Source organism: Bos javanicus, chromosome 23 (genome assembly GCF_032452875.1).
Source record: "Bos javanicus breed banteng chromosome 23, ARS-OSU_banteng_1.0, whole genome shotgun sequence".
Taxonomy (NCBI): domain Eukaryota; kingdom Metazoa; phylum Chordata; class Mammalia; order Artiodactyla; family Bovidae; genus Bos; species Bos javanicus.
This window is the reverse complement of record NC_083890.1, coordinates 45,667,956-45,688,965: the sequence shown is the minus strand read 5'-3', so window position 1 is coordinate 45,688,965 and position 21,010 is coordinate 45,667,956. Positions and strand designations below refer to the sequence as shown.

General features: G+C 41.3%; 1 protein-coding gene across 1 annotated transcript in view; it reads left to right on the top strand.

Moving 5' to 3' along the window:
* The window catches only part of SYCP2L (synaptonemal complex protein 2 like), a 65,561-nt gene that overhangs the window by 11,520 nt on the left and 33,031 nt on the right, over positions 1 to 21,010 (top strand). The window contains exons 8-18 of the mRNA XM_061397757.1: positions 283 to 307; positions 1,906 to 1,991; positions 2,092 to 2,180; positions 4,260 to 4,294; positions 5,671 to 5,813; positions 7,454 to 7,506; positions 8,449 to 8,494; positions 11,371 to 11,463; positions 11,564 to 11,624; positions 18,581 to 18,723; positions 20,525 to 20,615. Of these exons, the coding sequence (XP_061253741.1) occupies positions 283 to 307; positions 1,906 to 1,991; positions 2,092 to 2,180; positions 4,260 to 4,294; positions 5,671 to 5,813; positions 7,454 to 7,506; positions 8,449 to 8,494; positions 11,371 to 11,463; positions 11,564 to 11,624; positions 18,581 to 18,723; positions 20,525 to 20,615 (865 nt within the window). The remainder of the gene's footprint in view (positions 1 to 282; positions 308 to 1,905; positions 1,992 to 2,091; positions 2,181 to 4,259; positions 4,295 to 5,670; positions 5,814 to 7,453; positions 7,507 to 8,448; positions 8,495 to 11,370; positions 11,464 to 11,563; positions 11,625 to 18,580; positions 18,724 to 20,524; positions 20,616 to 21,010) is intronic.

Below are 21,010 nucleotides of genomic sequence, written 5' to 3'. Positions count from 1 at the left end.
TTATTAGAAATGTTATATGAAATAGTAACAAACAGTACGTGTAACCAATGTTATAGAAAAATAAGGTGATTTATTTTCAAATATGTTGTTCACCTGATTGGAGGTAATAGGCTGATTTTAATAAAGTGGATTGAAGGTCAAATAGGATTTCTCTATAATTTTTTTCTATGGTAATTAAAGTCAACTTCTGCCTGTTAGAGAATTATCAGCCTTAATACATTAATGTTACAGTTGATAATGCTTTTAAAAAATAATAGAAGTTTTACTTTTTCTTTTCATTAGATTATTTCCAGAAGTAGTAGTCAAGGTAAGTGTATTATTTACTACTAATTGGCCTTTGACCTCTCATTACTAGAATATTCTTGAATAGAGAAGAATATTTATCTAAATGATATGTAAAAGTGCTGTGGGTTTAACTATTATATTTGGATTAACTGACCGTTTTATGGCAGTCAGATGGTGGTGCTGCAGCGAATTTTGCCATAAAGTGTGCCTCGTTCACCTCTGGTGCATCTTTATTTCGCTGCTTCTACCACCATTTACTTCCCTGGTGGCTCAGACGGTAAAGTGTCTGTCTACAATGTGGCAGACCCAGATTCGATCCCTGGGTTGGGAAGATCTGCTGGAGAAGGAAATGGCAATCCACTCCAGTACTATTGCCTGGAAAATCCCATGGACAGAGGAGCCTGGTAGGCTACAGTCCATGGGGTCGCAAAGAGTCAGACACGACTGAGCGACTTCATTTTTACCACCATTTGATCATTCAGTTCTGGTCGGGGATGGAGAGCCACTTTTATCATCCAAACCAGCAAAATTACCTAATGATTTAACTTAAAATCAATTCTGTGCCTCTCTCTGTCTTTCAAGAGCACAAAAGGTAGATTATTTGGATGTTAGGGTGATATTGTTCAGCTTAGCTCACGTTAAAGGTAATTCCACATTTTGAATTATGAAACCATGCATTCAAAGATGGTGGGTTTGGGTGGGGGAGGTAAAGAGGGAGGGGCTAATTTGTGCTAATTTGTGCCATGTATACTTACGGCTAATTCACGATGTTGTATGCCAGAAACCAACACAACACTGTAAAGCAATTATCCTCCACTTCAAAATAAAGAAAACGAAGATGGATAGATATTGGGGACATTTTATGTCCTCTCCCTATTTTCCATCTTTTTCATCCTTTTGAAAAGCTACTACTAAATTCACACTACATTCTGCAGTGAATGTGCTGTGCTGTGCTTAGTCGCTCAGTTCTGTCCGACTCTTTTCGACCCCATGGATCATAGTCTGCCAGGCTCCTCTGTCCATGGGATTCTCCAGGCAAGAATCCTGGAGTGGGTTGCCATTCCCATCTCCAGGGTATCTTCCTGATCCAGGTATCGAACCTGGGTCTTCCCTATTGCAGGCAGATTCTTTACTGTCTGAGCCACCAGGGAAGCCGCCTAAGACTTTCATAAAATACACAAATGTGAGAAATGCATGGAAACAGTGGGAAACTGTGTTCAGGAGCCGCCCTTGCACGTTGCTCACTCTGGATACCAAAGCAGCTTTGCCTGACATGCAATGATCACAGTCAGACTCTGCAGGCACTGCTGCTGTTTCTCTCCATGGGCGTCCAGGTCACACAGGACAAGGAAGCCTGGCGTGCTGCAGTTCATGGGGTCGCAGAGAGTCTGACGCGACTTAGCGACTGAACAACAACAAAAGCCCTGCAGATCTACTGTGGCCTGGGGCTTTCTAGAACTTGCAGTAGGCTAGCATGTGTCCCTTATCCAGCCTAGATAGTTTCGGAAACATTTGCTGCCCATGGCTTTTCACCCTTTGCCACTCCTGCTGTGTACAATCATTTCCTTATTCTTTTTTTTTTTTAGCATCAGTGTGATTCTTTGAAAATTCTGCTTTCAGGGAAAATTCAGATGTTGAATTCCTTCATATTTACCTTGGGATTTCTAGTGACAGAAGAAGCTGTAAATCCTTTGATCCAACGGGAGGTGAGTTGCTGACAGCAGTTGCCCTGGGCCCCGTGGAGAAGTTTGTGCCTAGTCCTGTCTTTTGTTTCTTCCTCTGAAAACCTTTCCCAACTCCCAACAGGCACTGAGGACCTTGAACGGCATTCTGCAAGCTGTACCTCGGGAAGAGAGAAAACAGCTCCTGTTGTTGGAAGGCCCCTGTCGTCTTATGTACGTGACCTTGACCTGATCTGGTGGTGATGTAGGGGCAAAATCTCTGAACTGTACTACCCCAATCTGTTGTGCTTCCCTGGTAGCTCAGATGGTAAAGAATCTGCCTGCAATGCAGGAGACCTGGGATGGATCCCTGGGTCAGGAAGATCCCCTGGAGAAGGGCATGGCAACCCACTCCAGGATTCTTGTCTGGAGAATCCCATGAACAGAGGAGTCTGATGGGCTACAGTCCATGGGGTCACAAAGAGCCAGACACAACTAGGCAACTAACACACAGGCAGTCTTTGTTCTGTTTAGGTGTTTGCGGTGGTGGTTTTTTTTTTTTTTTTTGGTTCTATCACATTTGTGAGGTGAAATACTTTCTCAGGCTTTAGATTATTTTTCACTGTGAATGTGAACTGAATTAGCAACTCATGGGAGATACAATCCTGGTTTCTCCACTTACACTGGTTGTTCACTGGTTAAGACCACAGTCTTAACTCACTACACCTCAGTCTGCTCACCTGTAAAGTGGAACCAAGATTAATACCTGATTGATAGAGTGCAGGCCGAATCAGGCAATCCATTGAAAGCGATTAGCATATCACCTGGTAGACAGCAGATACTCACAGGTTACCAGCTGTTAGCTGTCCCAGTACAGCAATGCACTTTCCACGGGATGGATTTTGGGGGTTTTGGTGACACACTCACAGTTACATGGTTCCTGGGACATTGAAATTTGGAGGTAAGGTGGTCGTGTTGACCATGGGAAGCAACACTAGTACCTTGTTTAGAGATATCAGCCTGAACCTGTGACTGTGTGCTGAGCACCAGTCAGCATCGGAGACATCATTATGGCCCTCCGTTGTTCAAGTGACACGCAGCCATGCCTGCAAGAGGAGGGGATCCAGTTTATCACAGTGTGGGCTTCCCTGGTGGCTCAGATGGTAAAGGATCCACCTGCAATGCAGGAGACATGGATTCGATCCCTGAGTTGGGAAGATCCCCTGGAGGAGGGCATGGCAACCTACTCCAGTATTCTTGCCTGGAGAATCCCCATGGACAGAGGAGCCTGGTGGGCCACAGTCCATGGGGTCACAAAGAGTCAGACACGACTGAGCAACTCTGCACAGCACAGACCTGAAAAAGGTGATTGGTGACTGTGGAGCTCACCGTGTTTGTCTGTTTAACTCTTTGCAGGATAGTGTTTCCTCTGAATTTTTCCTGCTCAGTTTCTTTGAATACGTTAGTTTAATTATTACCCTTAGTCATGTGTTTAGATCTGGAGAGAAGTCGACCTGATGGTCTCTGCTCAGTTTTCAGACTAATGCAATGGTCCTGTCTTAACGTTTGCATGTTCTCATCTGGAATGTTCTGCATTTCTAGTCAAATGTAAAACCTGCAAACATAAAATTAAGTAGAACTCTTGATAAGACCATTCTAAGACTTCTATTAAATTGTGACAAATCCATCCATTTATTATGAGAAACTGAACTATTACAAGATTTCTAAAATCCATTCTTTAGCTTTGGAGTTATGACATTAAAAAAGATCTGCATCACCCTTGTCAGCATTTAATTGAAATTCTTAAATGAACATGAAGTTTGGGAATCTCTGGTGGTTACAGTAATGCGATAACCCCATTACATCTGTAACTTTATCAGTTTTAAAAATTGATTCCAAACAGCAATAGGAAAGACCCACAGCACCTGCTGTATCGTTTCTTCCAGGGTCAAGCTATGTAATAATAATAATAAAGAATATATATCTTCACAGGGTGGTGAGGTGATTATAGAATTCCAGAATCTTAGCATTTGATGAATTGTCTGGAGAGGATCAAACTCATTTATAGAAGAACTAGAATCTCATAATGTGTAGCAGTTCTAGTTTCTCTTTAAAAAAGTATATTTAAGTCAATATATAAATTTGAGACTTTTCCCATAAAAATATGTTCTTGACATTGAGGACATTCTGATAATGAGTTTGAAATACTTAAAAAAATATATACATCTCGGTTTAAAATTTTAATGCCAATGTAGTAAAGTTTTACTTATTTATGTTCATCCCAGTAAAATGAAATTTATCTAAATATTTCAGGAAAGACCTTGCAAGGACAATCTTGACTGTGGGTGGTAAGAAGCATTTAGAATTTTAAATATGAGAATATTAAATACTGGACATGGGTTTAATGAGCATCTTGGAACTATGGGGAATAAAGTATGGTCAAATTGAAAATAGGAAGTAGAATTTTATTTTTAATTTATGATTGAAGCATTAAGCATGTTGAAACCATAAAGAATAGTTAATGAATATTCCTTTACTCTCCAATGAAGTGAGTCAAATTTGATCATTTTTCCACATTTGCTTCAAATTCTTTTTTAAGTAAATCAGAGTTACAGGTAAAGGCCCATGTCCAAATCCCCATCCCATTCCCCTCTTTATCTGTAGAGATAATCCTTGACTTGGACTTGTTTTCCATTTTCAAGAATGTGTTTATACTTTAATACATATATTCACAAGCAGCATACACTGTTATTTTGCAAATTTAAGTTTGCATATCCAGTTGCTATTTGGTTTTTACCTTTAAAATTGTTTAATATTTAAATATGTTGGGATATGTAGTTTTGTTTATCTGCTCTGAAAAACCATAGTTTATCTTGAGATTTTGTTATAGTAGAAATATTTCTTAAGGCTGGGGGGGGAAATCTCCTTTTTTTTCTTTAATTGAGGTCTAGTTGATGTATAATATTATATAAGTTACAGGTATACAATATAGTAATTCAGAATTTATAAAGGTTATACTCAGTTTATAGTTACTGTAAAATTCTTTCTGTATTCCCCATGCTGTGCAGTATGTCCTTATAGCTAATTTTATACCCAATACTTTGTACCTCCTACTTCCTCACTCCTATCTTGCCCCTCTCCCCTTCCCTCTTCCCACTGGTAACCACGAATTTGTTCTCTATGTCTATGAGTCTTAACCATAGTTGGTTTTGAATGTTTTAATATATCTGAAATACAGAATACAGAAGTAACATTTAATTTTTTTAGAAATTGTTTCCTTATTGACCTATTGTTTGGATTTTTCTCCTGAAATTTCTTACAGATGAATTTAAATGATTATCGGGGCTTCCCTGGTGGCTCAGATTGTAAAGAATCTGCCTGTAATGCAGGAGACCTGAGTTTGAACCCTAGGTCGGGAAGATCCTCCAGAGAAGGGAATGGCAACCCACTCTTGTATTCTTGCGTGGAGAATTGCATAGACAGAGGAGCCTGGCGGGCTGCAGTCCATGGGGTTCTAAAGGGTCAGGCACGACTGAGCAACTAACACGTTCACACTTTAAATGATTATAATTGCTCCAGGATACAGCTTGCTGCTTAAAACTAGAAGCCACATGCTAGTCGTCTAAGCTGGAGCTTCTTAGAGCAAATGCTGGTCTGTGGACCTTGTTGCTGTGTTTGCTTGGTGCCCAGAATCATCCCTGTCTGCCTTGTCTTTAATCTCTAGATTATGACCAGCAGGTGGCTCTTTGTGAAGCATTGTGTAGATTGACGACCAGAAAATCCAGGGAGGACTTTGTCCCTCAGTGGTTTGAAGATGACACCATTGCTAAGGCTTTCAAAGAAATTAACGACCGAGAATTTGAGACGGTGAGATCTATGGTCATGAAAATTCCATTTAATCAATATTCATGAAGCAACTTCTCAGAGCCTTCGTGTATGTTGGGCTTAGGGGAGGGTTTTTTCCTTCGAGTGTGATTGTGTTGGCATTTTGAAGCTTCCTGTTTCCCACTTATGTGAAAATAAGTTGAGGACAATAGAAATAGAGTATGTGTGGAACAAATACCAGCTTAGAGTTAGGACATCTTTATAGGAGACAGCCTGGAGACAGAACTGTGTGAATTTGATGGATCCAGTCAGAGACCATGTCATGGAGCCGGAAGTGACTTTCAACAAACCTTGACAGGTAGGGAGAGTCAGAGAAGAAAAGAATGTGCCTTGCAGAAAGCACCTGGGGTGGTGGTGGAGGCTAAAGCTGGCCTGGGGGCTCTGCTGGCAGAGGAGTATTGTGGGGTGGTTATGACCTGGGCCCTCCAACCTCCGCAATTTGAAGTAAGTGAAAGCCGCTCAGTCGTGTCCAGCTCTTTGCAACCCCATGGTCTATATAGTCCATGGAATTTTCCAGGCCAGAATATTGGAGTGGGTAGCCTTTCTCTTTGCCAGGGGATCTTCCCAACCCAGAGTTCGAACCCAAGTCTCCCACATTGCAGGCGGATTCTTTACCAGCTGAGCCACTAGAAAAGCCAATAATTTTTGGTGTCTTTCATGTAACCTGCTTCCCTGGTAGCTCAGTTGGTAAAAAATCTGCTTGCAGTGCAGAAGACCCCAGTTTGATTCCTGGGTCAGGAAGATCCACGGGAGAATGAATAGGCTACCCACTCCAGTCTTCTGGCCTGGAGAATTCCATGCACTGTATAATCCATGGGGTCACAAAGAGTCGGACACGACTGAGTGACTTCACTTTCACTTTTCACTTTCAGTTTTGCAAAACAAAAGTAATTATCTTGTTTCTCAAATCATTTTCCGTCAGAAAAGCAATTTCTTAGTGGAATTGCTTTTAGAGGAAGGCTCACATCCGTGTCCCTTTAGTGCTGAATGTAGACGTGGAGCGTGAGGACTGTTTACCACAACAGACATCCCCTGCCAACAAGAGGGAAAAACGCCTGGATCAGTATTTCTCTAGTTTTAGAATTTGGGGGTTGGCAAGTTTGCCTCCCTAATGGGTTTTGATTAGGAGAACTCTAGACGTATTCTTTATTCTTAGAACCTATAGCAGGAGGGAGATTTCAGGGAGGAGCAGGAGAGAGAACTGCTGATAAGGGAAATTGACAGTGGATAAATACACCAGGATAAACCCCCAGTTGATAAGTTTTATGGGTTTGTGGTTGGCTTGTGCTGGGGAGATGGATGCCCAAGGGTTAGTCAAATATTACAGTCTAGATCATCAGTAAGAGGTATTCCTCTCGTTCACTCTTTTAACCCAGGGAAACATAATTGCACATAAAGTATTCCTCAGCTGGGGGTTCAGAACTTGAGCCTGGAGCCTCCTTTTTCTGATACAAAGTTCTGTTACAGTTATCATGGTTAATAATGAGTCCTTATGGAGTCTTGATGTCACTGGATCCTGAAAATGTAGAAGCAAACACTGGTCTCTGTTATGCTGCAAAGGGTAAAGATATATTGAATATCTTGGTTTGTTTAACAAAAAGTTTGCATTATTTACTTTGAAGGATTGTAGACGGTTTATCAATCACCTAAATGACAGACTTGGTGACCAAAGAAGGTAAGACGTTTCTCTGAGCTTTACTTTATTAACTAGTTCTTTTCTGAATGTCTTTTTAAAATTTTATTTGATTTTTGGTTGCTCTGGGTCTTTGTTTCTGCACGCGGGCTTTCTCTATAATTGCAACAAGCGGGGGCTCCTCCTCATTGCGGTGCACGGGTTTCTCTTGGGGTGGTTTCTCTTGGGGTGGTTTCTCTTGCTGCAGAACGCAGGCCGTGGGGTGCATGGGTTTCTGTAGTTGTGGCTCATGGGCATAGCTGTTCCAAGGCATGCAGGATCTTCCCCAGGCTAGGGATCGAACCTGTGTCTCCTGCATTGGCAGGCAGATTCTTATCCCGTCCTACCAGAGAAATCACTGAATGTCTAATGTTTTTTAAGAAATCTAGAATCTGTTTTATTTTAGGGGAGAATACAGAATACAGAATTTACTGGGCATCACTGGGTTATCCATTGAGTAGAACGCTCAGAAGAGAAGACTCATTGTGCCTAGCGATTCATTAGTGTGTGTGTAAGATGGTTTCATTCAATCTAACATATTTATTTGTGATTTAGAGCAGTTGTAACATTATATCCTCCAGAGAGATTTTATGAAGAATGATTTCCTGTAGGTCTGAGGATAACTAGAGAAAGACATATTATGGACAGTTAAGTCTTTGAGAAAATATTGGCTAAATTCACTCCTTTCCTTAGGACTCTTGCCAGGCAGCTGGGTTGAGGTGTATATTGTACTGGAAAACCTGGCCTGTAACCTGCCAGGTGGGATGTGAATTTTGCCCACGGTAATAGATCTCCATTTGCAGCTTTGAGAGCCTCTTCCATACTTTGTACCAAGGGACTTAACAGCACACCTAGTTATCCATGCTTGTTTGTAGAATGTCTGTAGCTTGTGTGTGGGGTCCATCCATATTTTATTTTACTTTTTAATTCTGAGATGTTTTGCAGGGTCTATTCATTTCCATGCACTGCTGCTTTTGCTGGTGAGCATGAGGTATGTCTGTCTTTTGGGCTGTGAAGTTGGGTGCTATATAGTGAGATCCATAGGTAGATGTACATCAGGCCAAACTGCTCTCGCTACACAGAAGGGTGTGTGTTTTTTTTTTTTTTAAGAAATCTTGCTTTTCTTCCTAGAGGCCTCAACTCTGAAGCTTATTATTTAAGAGCCCTGCTGTTACTACTTGATAAATGAATTTTTGAGTTTATGTACTTTGTTCACAAGGTCAGTTACAGGAACCTTGTCGTACTTTATCCTGGTGATGGGCATCATTGTTCACACCTGGATTGGAGGGAACAGGGCAGGGCCCTTGCTTCTTTCCTTCCAGTAAGTGCCTCCCACTCTGTCCCCAGCAACTGGGGTCACTCTCCTTTCTCTAGGTCATTCTACCTTGTACTTCATAGTCCAAAATTGTGTAGTCTCTTTTCACCCTCTTCTTTGGCTCCTAGAGGAGCAAGATCCTTCATGTAAAAGTGCTCCAACCTGCACCATCTCAGGTTTTTTTTTTTGGGTAAAATTTTCAAAGGTCTCTGGACCTGGACTTCACTGAGGTTTCCTGGATCATGTCTCTTAAATGTCTTAGTTAACCCTTTCTTTGTTTTGGGTCTAGCGCGCCCTTCTTGGCCTCTGTGAGCTGAACTGTTAGATCATGACTACATGATAAACTCTTTCTCTCTCGAACTGATTTTGGTAGCTTGGTTCCTGCATCTCAGGTCTGTCTGTTTTTCCTTCTGGTTGTCTGAGGACTCCAGTCCCTGCTTGCTTGCTTCTTTCTAGGACTTCTAAATTTCCATCAGCTTCAGTAGGGGGTCCGTACATTGGCTTTCCACGCCACAGACATATGTTAACACCTTTGCTCAACTCTGTAGCTGTCATTAATAAAAAGTAGACATGCCTGATGCAATGCTGGCCAAGAAATACTGTTTATTGGAGAAGCAAGTGGGAGAATAGTAAGTCTAGTGTTTGTCCCACTTGCTGAGGAATAGAAACTTTATATATGCTTGCTGAGCGTGTCTAACATATCTGGGAAGAAACAAAGGCATTGTTAATGGTTCCTATGAAAAGGGACCTCTGTGAAGTTGGGGGACAAAGAAGGAGATATTTACCCTTTCTATAAGCACCATACACACACATTCACACACATTAAGTACTGTACTGTTTTAATCTAGCTTTCTTTCCTTCTTTCTCCTTTCTTTAAGAGCATGTATTTATTTTGTAATACAATCATTTCTTGGTACCTATGGGGGGCCAGGCCCAGGACCCCTTGTGGATGCCAAAATCTGTGGATACCCAAGTCCCTTATCTAAAACAGCTTAGTATTTGCATACAATGAACACACACTCTCCCACATACTTTAAATCACCTCTAGATTACTTACAGTGCCTAACACAGTGCAAATGCTGTGCAAATAGTTGTAAATATTAATACAATCAGATCAGATCAGATCAGATCAGTTGCTCAGTCATGTCCGAGTCTTTGTGACCCCATGAATCGCAGCACGCCAGGCCTCCCTGTCCATCACCAACTCCCGGAGTTCACTGAGACTCACGTCCATTGGGTCAGCGATGCCATCCAGCCATCTCATCCTCTGTTGTCCCCTTCTCCTCCTGCCCCCAATCCCTCCCAGCATCAGAGTCTTTTCCAATGAGTCAACTCTTCGCATGAGGTGGCCAAAGTACTGGAGTTTCAGCTTTAGCATCATTCCTTCCAAAGAAATCCCAGGGTCGATCTCCTTCAAAATGGACTGGCTAGATCTCCTTGCAGTCCGAGGGACTCAAAAGAGTCTTCTCCAACACCACAGTTCAAAAGCATCAATTCTTCGGTGCTCAGCCTTCTTCACAGTACAACTCTCACATCCATACATGACCACTGGAAAAACCATAGCCTTGACTGGACAGACCTTTGTTGGCAAAGTAATGTCTCTGATTTTGAATATGCTATCTAGGTTGGTCATAACTTTCCTTCCAAGGAGTAAGCATCTTTTAATTTCATGGCTGCAGTCACCATCTGCAGTGATTTTGGAGCCCAGAAAAATAAAGTCTGACACTGTTTCCATTGTTTCCCCATCTAGTTCCCATGAAGTGGTGGGACCGGATGCCATGATCTTCGTTTTCTGAATGTTGAGCTTTAAGCCAACTTTTTCACTCTCCACTTTCACTTTCATCAAGAGGTTTTTGAGTTCCTCTTCACTTTCTGCCATAAGGGTAGTGTCATCTGCATATCTGAGGTTATTGATATTTCTCCCAGCAATCTTGATTCCAGCTTGTGTTTCTTCCAGTCCAGCGTTTCTCATGATGTACTCTGCATAGAAGTTAATATGTTATGTAAGTAATTGCCAGCATGTGGCAAAAATCAAGGTTTGCTTTTTGGAACTTTCTGAATCAATCCACATTTGTTTGAATGAACCCATGGATACGGAGGAGTGTCTGTAATCAATGAAAATGAGGATAACGTGAAATCTTCAGGTCTTAGCCTTCTTCCAACACGTGGCAAGTTAGACAGCCAACCACCATTTTTATTTGATCACCGCACCTCCTTGCTAGAAGTTCCTATCCATATGCCATGTGGACTGTTACTGCTTTCACAGAGAACTATTTCCTCTGTGACTTGCACTAGAAAAAAAAATGGTGTGGATAGTTATCTGACACATTTAAACATCTGTTGCTAAGTATGGAGTTTTTATAAGTATATAGAGTTTTTTCAGAAGTAGGTGAGCTATTACAGTTGAAACCCTCTTCCTGTTTTGCAGAAGTGAGAGACAATAGGAGACCCTGTAATCTTAAAGTAGGATTGTTCTAGGGAAAGAAGTTCTGTTTTCAGTGGAATTTTCATTTGACTCTTTCACATATTAATGCTGAAATTATATCTTACAGATGAGAAAACCTGCAGATGAAAAATTAGAGAAATTTTGGATCGATTTCAACCTAGGGAGTCAGAGCGTAACTTTTTGTATAAACAATCCTGAGGTAATCATGTTTGATTCCTGTTTAAACCTCAGTGCTTAGAGAATGTTGATATCCAGTGTGTGTTAAGTGCTCATGAATTTCACTTTTTTTTTTTTTCAAGAGTGATCTGTGGGACTCAGTAAGACTTTTGAAGGAAGCAGTGATGAATTTCAGCATACTAGGTAAGATGTGCATTCTAAACCACTCCACATTTTACTGCTGAGTGTTATTTCTGTTTACAGTTGCTGTGTATGCTTAGTTAATTCAGGGTGAACTTTGCTTGCACTTGAGGTAGAGGGAGCTGGTGAGTGTGGTGGAAGCCGGGCTGTGCTCAGGGAAGGACTGGTGACTCCTCCAGTCTGTAACGTTGGGGTTCAGTGGCTTGCCTGATTTTCTCACTGTAAAAAATGGCTATAGTTCCTGAACAAATTGAAAATAGAGTCACCATGGGATCCAGCAGTTCCACTTCTGGATTTATATCTGGAAGAATTGAAAGTTGGACTTGAATAGATTTGCATGCCAATGTTCATGGCAGCCTTATTCACAATAGCCAAGAGATGGAAGACACCCAAGTGTTCATCGACCGATGAATGGATAAAGTAGATGTAATCTGTACATACAGTGGACTGTTATTTACCTTATAAAAAAAGAGGAAATTCTGGCACATGCTACAACATAGATGAACCCTAAGGATGTCATGCTAATTAGTAAATGCTAGTCCCCCACTCCAGTACTCTTGCCTGGAAAATCCCATGGGCGGAGGAGCCTGGTAGGCTACAGTCCATGGGGTCGCGAAGAGTTGGACCCGACTGAGCGACTTCACTTTCACTTTTCACTTTCCTGCATTGGAGAAGGAAATGGCAACCCACTCCAATGTTCTTGCCTGGAGAATCCCAGGGACGGGGGAGCCTGGTGGGCTGCCGTCTATGGGGTCGCACAGAGTCAGACACGACTGAAGTGACTTAGCAGTAGCAGTCACAAAAAAGACGAATACTGTATGATTCCACTAAAATGAAGTGTCTGAAGTGAAGTCAAGTTGATGGAGACAGAGAGCAGAATGGTGGTTACCAGGGGCCGTGGGGAGGGGGAAATGGAGAGTTGTTCAGTGGGTGCAGGGTTTCAGATTTGTAAGATGAGATCTTTTCCACAACCACATGAATATACTTAATGCCACTGAACTCTACACTTAAAAAGATTAACAAGGGAAGTGTTATATTTTGTAGCACAGTTTTAAGAAGTGGTTATAGTAAAATGGCCATCTGGGGAGGCCTTACAAATAGCTGTGAAAAGAAGAGAAGCAAAAAGCAAAGGAGAAAAGGAAAGATAAAAGCATCTGAATGCACAGTTCCAAAGAATAGCAAGGAGAGATAAGAAAGTCTTCCTCAGCGATCAATGCAAAGAAATAGAGGAAAACAATAGAATGGGAAAGACTAGAGGTCTCTTCAAGAAAATCAGAGATACCAAGGGAACATTTCATGCAAAGATGGGCTCAATAAAGGACAGAAATGGTATGGACCTAACAGAAGCAGAAGATATTAAGAAGAGGTGGCAAGAATACACAGAAGAACTGTACAAAAAAGAGCTTCACGACCCAGATAATCACGATGGTATGATCACTCACCTAGAGCCAGACATCCTGGAATGTGAAGTCAAGTGGGCCTTAGAAAGCATCACTATGAACAAAGCTAGTGGAGGTGATGGAATTCTAGTTGAGCTATTTCAAATCCTGAAAGATGATGCTGTGAAGGTGCTGCACTCAATATGCCAGCAAATTTGGAAAGCTCAGCAGTGGCCACAGGACTGGAAAAGGTCAATTTTCATTCCAATCCCAAAGAAGGGCAATGCCAAAGAATGCTCAAACTACCACACAATTGCACTCATCTCACATGTTAGTAAAGTAATGCTCAAAAGTCTCCAAGCCGGGCTTCAGCAATACGTGAACTGTGAACTTCAGATGTTCAAACTGGTTTTAGAAAAGGCAGAGAAACCAGAGATCAAATTGCCAACATCCACTGGATCATGGAAAAAGCAAGAGAGTTCCAGAAAAACATCTTATTTCTGCTTTCTTGACTATGCCAAAGCCTTTGACTGTGTGGATCACAATAAACTGTGGAAAATTCCCAAAGAGATGGGAATACCAGACCACCTGACCTGCCTCTTGAGAAACCTGTATGCAGGTCAGGAAGCAACAGTTAGAACTGGACATGGAACAACAGACTGGTTCCAAAAGGAAAAGGAGTTCGTCAAGGCTGTATATTGTCACCCTGCTTATTTAACTTCTATGCAGAGTACATCGTGAGAAACGCTGGGCTGGAAGAAGCACAAGCTGGAATCAAGATTGCCAGGAGAAATATTACTAACCTTAGATATGCAGATGACACCACCCTTGTGGCAGAAAGTAAAGGGGAACTAAAGAGCCTCTTGATGAAAGTGAAAGTGGAGAGTGAAAAAGTTGGCTTAAAGCTCAGCATTCAGAAGACGAAGATCATGGCATCTGGTCCCATCACTTCATGGCAAAGAGATGGGGAAACAGTGGAAACAGTGTCAGACTTTATTTTTTTTGGGGTCCAAAATCACTGCAGATGGTGATTGCAGCCATAAAATTAAAAGACGCTTATTCCTTGGCAGTAAAGTTATGACCAACCTAGATAGCATATTAAAAAGCAGACATATTACTTTGCCAACAAAGGTCCATCTAGTCAGGGCTATGGTTTTTCCAGTGGTCATGTATAGATGTGAGAGTTGGACTGTGAAGAAAGCTGAGCGCCAAAGAATTGATGATTTTGAACTGTGGTGTTGGAGAAGACTCTTGGGTTTCTTGGACTGCAAGGAGGTCCAATCAGTCCATTCTAAAGGAAATCAGTCTGGGTGTTCTTTGGAAGGAATGATGCTAAAGCTGAAACTCCAGTACTTTGGCCACCTCATGTAAAGAGTTGACTCATTGGAAAAGACTCTGATGCTGGGAGGGATTGGGGGCAGGAGGAGAAGGGAATGACAGAGGATGAGATGGCTGGATGGCATCACCAACTTGATGGACGTGAGTTTGAGTGAACTCCGGGAGTTGGTGATGGACAGGGAGGCCTGGCATGCTGCGGTTCATGGGGTTTCAAAGAGTCGGACACGACTGAGCGACTGAACTGAACTGAACTGATGGTACCTCCCTTCTGTTTCCCACATATTTGCACTAGCAATGTATGAGTTACAGGGACAATTTCAACATGTATGTAAATATCTGCCCTCTGCCCCCCTCTTCTTAAATCTCCACCACTCACCTTTCTTCTCTGCTTGGTAGGTAGAGTTGAGGGGCATGGAATTGGGGAGTGATTCTTTTATGGATGGATAAAAGTAAGGTGCTGGTCTAGTTGAGTGTTTCAGATGTAATCACACCTAACCAGGATCCCTGAATTGGGTCTGTAAAAAATTACAAGGATGTTTTGAAAATAACTCCATACACATATTCATTGAAGTAATTGGGTTTACTAAAGAGTTAAAATACTATGCAATTATATGGATGCTATGCTTACTTCACAAAGAATCTAGGGCAGCTTGCCTATTTATACCGAAATAATAGAAATGGAAAATTGAAACCACAGACAAGAAGGACAGTGTCTCTCATGCAGGCTGAATTGAACTTGGCCACCGTGGAGGTTCAGATTAGGGTGAAAAGTGGGACCACGTGTAACATGATTCTCACCCCACCAGCCCTGGAGAGAGCGGACCCATCCTTCCCAGCTGGAAACTCTCACTGGAGGTTCTCCCAAGGGGCTCCTGAGGGTAAGGTGGACCTCACTCAGCCCCCAGTGTTCCTTGCTGGACTTTCCTAGGTACATAAGTTAACTTCAGTGTTTTGTTAAAGGATAATTTTTGAAAAGGTGACATGGTGACCCTCATAAAAATACATTAATAAAATGTGGATTAAAGGCCCCATTAATGAGATAATTGGTAAGATATAGTAACCAGGAAGATGCAAAGAACTACACAAATAGATTTGTAAATAGATGCGTTTGATAAACACAATTTGAGTTTCTATGAACAAGAATCACTTGCGTTATTTAATTTCTTCTGTTAAATATTATTAGAAAAAGAGGGAAGTTGTGGCATGAGGAGGCAGTAGAGGAAGAGGCAGAAGGAGAGCCTTTCACTGTGCAGCTGGGAGAAGGAAAAGGTGGTAAAGACCGCCCATCATTCAGATGCTGATTGCAAGTCAATTACAGGTTGACACCTGTATGTCTGACCAACCGGGTACCACTCAGAGGTTCCCACAAGCTCCTCCTCAGGTTTCATAATTTGCTATAATGGTTCACAGAACTCAGGGAAACATGTTTGTTTACATTTATCAGTTTATTATAGGGGACATACATAATAAAGGATCCAGAGGGTCCACAGTGCAGGGGCCTGCCTTTCTGAGGAGGTCGGCTGCATCACCCTCCTGGAATGTTGGTGTTCACCAGCCCGACGGCTCTGTGAACCCTGAACCCCATAGTTTAGGGATTTTTATGGAAGCTTTATCATGTAGACATGATCCAATATTAACTCCATCTCTGGCCTTTTCTCCCCTCCCTGAAGGTTGGGAAGATGGAAGTTCCAACCCTCTAACCATTCCTTGGTCTTTCTGGGGACCAGTGTGCATCCTGAAGTTGTCTAGGCTCCTCCAGCCCCCAGTCACCTCATGAACTTACAAAACACACTCATCACTCAGGAGATGCCAAGGGTGTTAGAAGCTCCGGTGTCAGGAACCAAGGTCAAAGACCAAATATGAGAGCAAAAGATGCTTCTAGCACCCCGTTGCTTAAAATGGATTTTAGGAGTTCTGTGTCAGGAACCGAGGCCAAGATCAAATGTATATTTTTTATGGTGACACAGATGGGAAGGAGCAGAAGCCAGCGGTTCTGTAGTCACAGTATATGCTGAGCTGGAAGTGCCCCCTCTCTCTAGGAAAGGGGTTTATAAACATCTCACTAAAAATTTAAATTAAATATAAGTATAAATTAAGAGTAACTCTTTGCAAACCCATGGACTGTAGCCTGCCAGGCTCCTCTGTCCATGAGATTCTCCAGGCAAGAATACTGGAGTGGGTTGCCATGCCCTTCTCCAGGGGATCTCCCCAACCCAGGGATCCAACCCAGGTCTCCAGCACTGCAGGCAGATTCTTTACTGTCTGAGTCACCAGGGATACTGTATAGTCACCACCTGTTACTATTTAAGATATATAACTTATCATTGATGTTTACTCTGAAGTCAGTATTTTATAGAGACTTCCCATGGATCTGACTGTGGTCACATCCTAATATTACTTTGCATATTGTAAGTTTCTGAACCCTGAATTTTGCTGCTGAGGTGGTTTTCAGTAACCCACTTGCCAAGTCAATATCCTATACTTCATAAATATATCACCTTTTGGGGAGACTCTGAGATTCATAAAGTGCTTCGTAGGAGCTGGTGGAGGTAGCTGTGACTTGGGGTAGTTTTATAGTTGAGGAAACTGAGGCTTGTATAGCAAACTCGGTGAGCAAGACTTGCCTTTTGTGTGCACAGCCCTTCCTGCTAAGGGGTTGGCAGTGCTTTAGGAGCCTGTTGAGGGTTTGGTATAGTTCTTGGGCTATTTTTTCTCACCCTTGTATCTTTGCATTTAGCCCCACAGCTCAGTTCAGTCCAGTCGCTCAGTTGTGTCTGACTCTTTGTGACCTCGTGGACTGCAGCACACTAGGCTTCCCTGTCTATCATCAGCTCCCAGAGCTTGCTAAAACTCATATCCATTGATTCAGTGATGCTGTCCAACCATCTCATCATCTGCTGTCCCCTTCTGCCTTCAGTCTTTCCCAGTAACAGGGTCTTTTCCAATGAGTCAACTCTCCATATCAGGTGGCCAGAGGATTGGAGTTTCAGCTTCAACATCAGTTCTTCTAATGAATATTCAGGACTGATCTCCTTTAGGATGGATTTTTGATCTCCAGGTAGTCCAAGGGACTCTCAAGAGTCTTCTCCAACACCACAGTTAGCTATTTACTTTTTCAGATATTGTTTTAAATTGTTTTTGCTGCAGAGTTTGAGACTTACCCTGCAGAGACTGAATGTCCAGTAAGATCAGCCTTTGGGGGATTGTTGAATTTCACTAGAGGCCAGCACTATCCTATGTAAATATGATCTGAACCATATATTTAATTAAAATTTTTCTAGTAACCTCATTAAAGTTTTTTTTCAAGTGGACTAATTTTAATGTGTATTTCACTCAATATGTCCAAAATATTCACAGTTTAACATGTAATCAGTATGAACAATCAATGAAATACTTTACCTTCTCTTTTTGGTACTAGTCTTTATAAGCTGTGGGTTTGTGCTTATAACACATCTCATGTTGTACTAGCCGTATTTCGAGTATCAGGGGCCACAGATCTGGATCCAGGTGTGTGTCTGTTTTTCCTTTTTCCATTCTCATCAGTTTGTGAACAAGCTTTGCCAGCTCTCATGAGTTTTTGTTCCTACTGCTTCCAATGCAGCTTGTACTCGCTGTGGCTTACGCTTGGATTTGCTGTGAATTGTGGTCTGAACTGGTTCCTCTATTAAAACCAGCTACTATTTGTCAGTAAAGAGCTGGTGTCCTGGTCGGAGACCCTCAAGGAGACTATTGTCTGAGAAGCAGGCCTCTCCGAGGATGTTTCCATTTCTCTTCAAGTGGAGTCTGTTGAGATGAGCGTGGATTATTTCAGTTTGTATATTGGAAACGGTGGATTTTATTTTGAATTATAGAAATGGGTGGGATCTAAGAGAAAGAATGAGAATGAAGGTTGTGCTTAATATATTGAGAAGTAAAATATCTGTCAGAGATGATAGCTTTGTATTCACAAACGTTCTTTTAAAAACTAGATTGAATTTTAGAAGACCCGTCTCAATTGCTATGCTGCTAAATTACTTCTGTTTCTGCAAGATTAACTACTTAAACATAATGTGTGTATATAAAAACACATGTGCATTTGATAAAAATAATTTCAGAGTAACTTTATTTAAATAATGTCTTTTCAACTTCTCATTGCAGAAAAATCTGGACAGTGAGCAAATATCCCAGTCATTTAAAATTATGAAATTTAAAAACACAACCCCTTTCAGTTTATTGATCTATATTGACTTTATTTTTTGCTAGAAACTGAGATGAAGATGCTCAAAATTTACCTGAAGAAGCCTATTAATATCAGAAACAAAGAAGTGACGAAAATAGAAATCCATTTTGAATTGCAATTCAACATATCACAAGCTTCCATTAAAGCTTTAGGAGAAGACAAACAGGTGATGTGTTTAATTCTTCTGTTTCATTTCCATATTGGGGTTTTATAAATTGAAATATAATTGACATAAAACATTTGTTTCAGGTATAAATCATAACGATTCCATTTTGTATATATTGTGAAATAATTGCCATTATGAGACTAGTTGATAGTCATCACCATTATTAGAAATTTTTTCTTCTTGTGAAAACTTTTACTCTCTTAGCAACTTCAAATATGCAGTATAGTATTAACTATAGTCACGATGCTGTACGTTAAATCCCCTTGACATACTCATTTTATAACAGGAAGTTTGTACCTTTCGACGCCCTTCACTCGTTTCTTTTACCCTCAACCCCCTCCTCTGGAATCACCAATCTGCTGTTTGTATCTGTGAGCTTATTTTTGTTGTTGTCATTTTCAAGATTGCACATACAAGTGAGACCACACGGAATCTGTCTTTCTCTGTCTGACTTACCTCAGTTTGCATAAGGCCCTCAGAGTCCGTCCATATTGTTGCAAATGGCAGATTTGCTTCTTTTTAATGGCTGTGTAATATTCTATATCAAAGTACATATGTGACTCCAGAGAAATATTTGTCAGGTTTGTTTATATTTTCAAAGAAATAGCTCTTAGTTTTGTTGATCTTTTCTGTTTTTTTTTTTTTTTTTTTTTTGCCTCTACTTCATTTATCTCCATTCTTTTTTTCTTCGTTCTACTAACTGGGTTCATTTATTTTCGTTTTCTAGTTCCTTCAAGTGTAAAGATATGTTGTTTATTTGAGATCTTTCTTCTTTATTTTTTGATGTGGGCATTTATCACTATAATTTCCCTCTTAGAACTGCTTTTGCTGCATAAGTTTGGTATGTTTTATTTCTCTTTGCCAAAAGGTATTTTTAAGTGCTCTTTTGCTTTCTTCATTGACCCATTGGTTTTTCAGAAGTGTGTCATTTAGTCACCACATATTCATGAATTTCCCTGTTTTTCTCTTGTAATTGATTTCTGGTTTCACATCAGTGTGGTCAGTAAGGATGCTTAATATGATTTCAGTCTTAAATTTATTAAGACTTGTTTTGTGGCCTAATATATAAGTGTTTCCTGGATTCTATGTGTGTTGAAAGAATGTGTATTCTGTTGCTTTTGGGTAGAATGTTATGTGTATGTCAAGTCCATCTGATCTGACATTAATTTAAGGCTGATGTCTTCACGTTAATTTTCCATCTAAATGATGTATCCATTGATGTAAGTGGGATATTAAAGTCCATTGTGTGTGCTCAGTCACTCAGTCATGTCCGACTCTTTGCAGCCCCATGTACTGTAGCTCTCCAGGCTCCTCTGCCCATGGAATTTGCCAGGCAAGAATACTGGAGTGGGTAGCCATTCCCTTCTCCAGGGGATCTTCCCGACCCAGGGATGGAACCCACGTCTCTTGCATCTCCTGCCTTGGCAGGTGTATTCTTTACCCCTAGCTCTGCCTGGGAAGCCCCCATTTAAAGTCCCTTACTATTATCATAGCTTCCTTGGTGGCTCAGATGGTAAAGCATCTGCCTGCAATGTGGGAGACCCGGGTTCGATCCCTGGGTTGGGAAGATCTCCTGGAGAAGGAAACAGCAACCCACTCCAGTACTCTTGCCTGGAGAATCCCACGGACCGAGGAGCCTGGTCGGCTACAGTCCATGGGGTCGCAAAGAGTCAGACACGACTGAGCAACTTCACTTTCACTATTATCATATTGCTGTCTATTTCTCTCTATACCTGTTAATGTTAAATTTATAAAAGAATTACTGCTTTTAAAAACTGTGTGGTTTTGGTGTGCATTTCAGGTGATGCCTGACCAGACAAAAATCTCTGCTGTTTTTGGTGAATTAGAGAAAGAAGACACTGAGATTCCTAGCAGCCACAAAATAGAGACAGGTATATTGGGAAACAGCAAAATTTCTTACCTGGATTCCCTGTAGAAGCAGTGACAAACTGTTACTTGAAAGCAGTTACTGAAAACCTGTGGTCATATAAGAGTAATTAATGTGTTACACCTTTGAAGAAAAAAGTTGCAAATTAAACCTTCAATTATTTTGTCCACCTGATACAGTCTCTTTGGGAGTCAGTTGGAAATGACAAAGGAGAAATAATGATGGGGTGGCTGGAGGCAAATGCTAGGGGTATGTAGGGGCCTGTCTGCCCACAAAGCTGGCCCTGCACAGGTGAAATATTTCTTATGAGTTAGACCCAAAGCCCAAGGTGCCTCTAGATTTTTGGTGTTTGAGGCAGGTCCCAATTACCAGCTCTTACCAGAAGATGGCACTGTACCA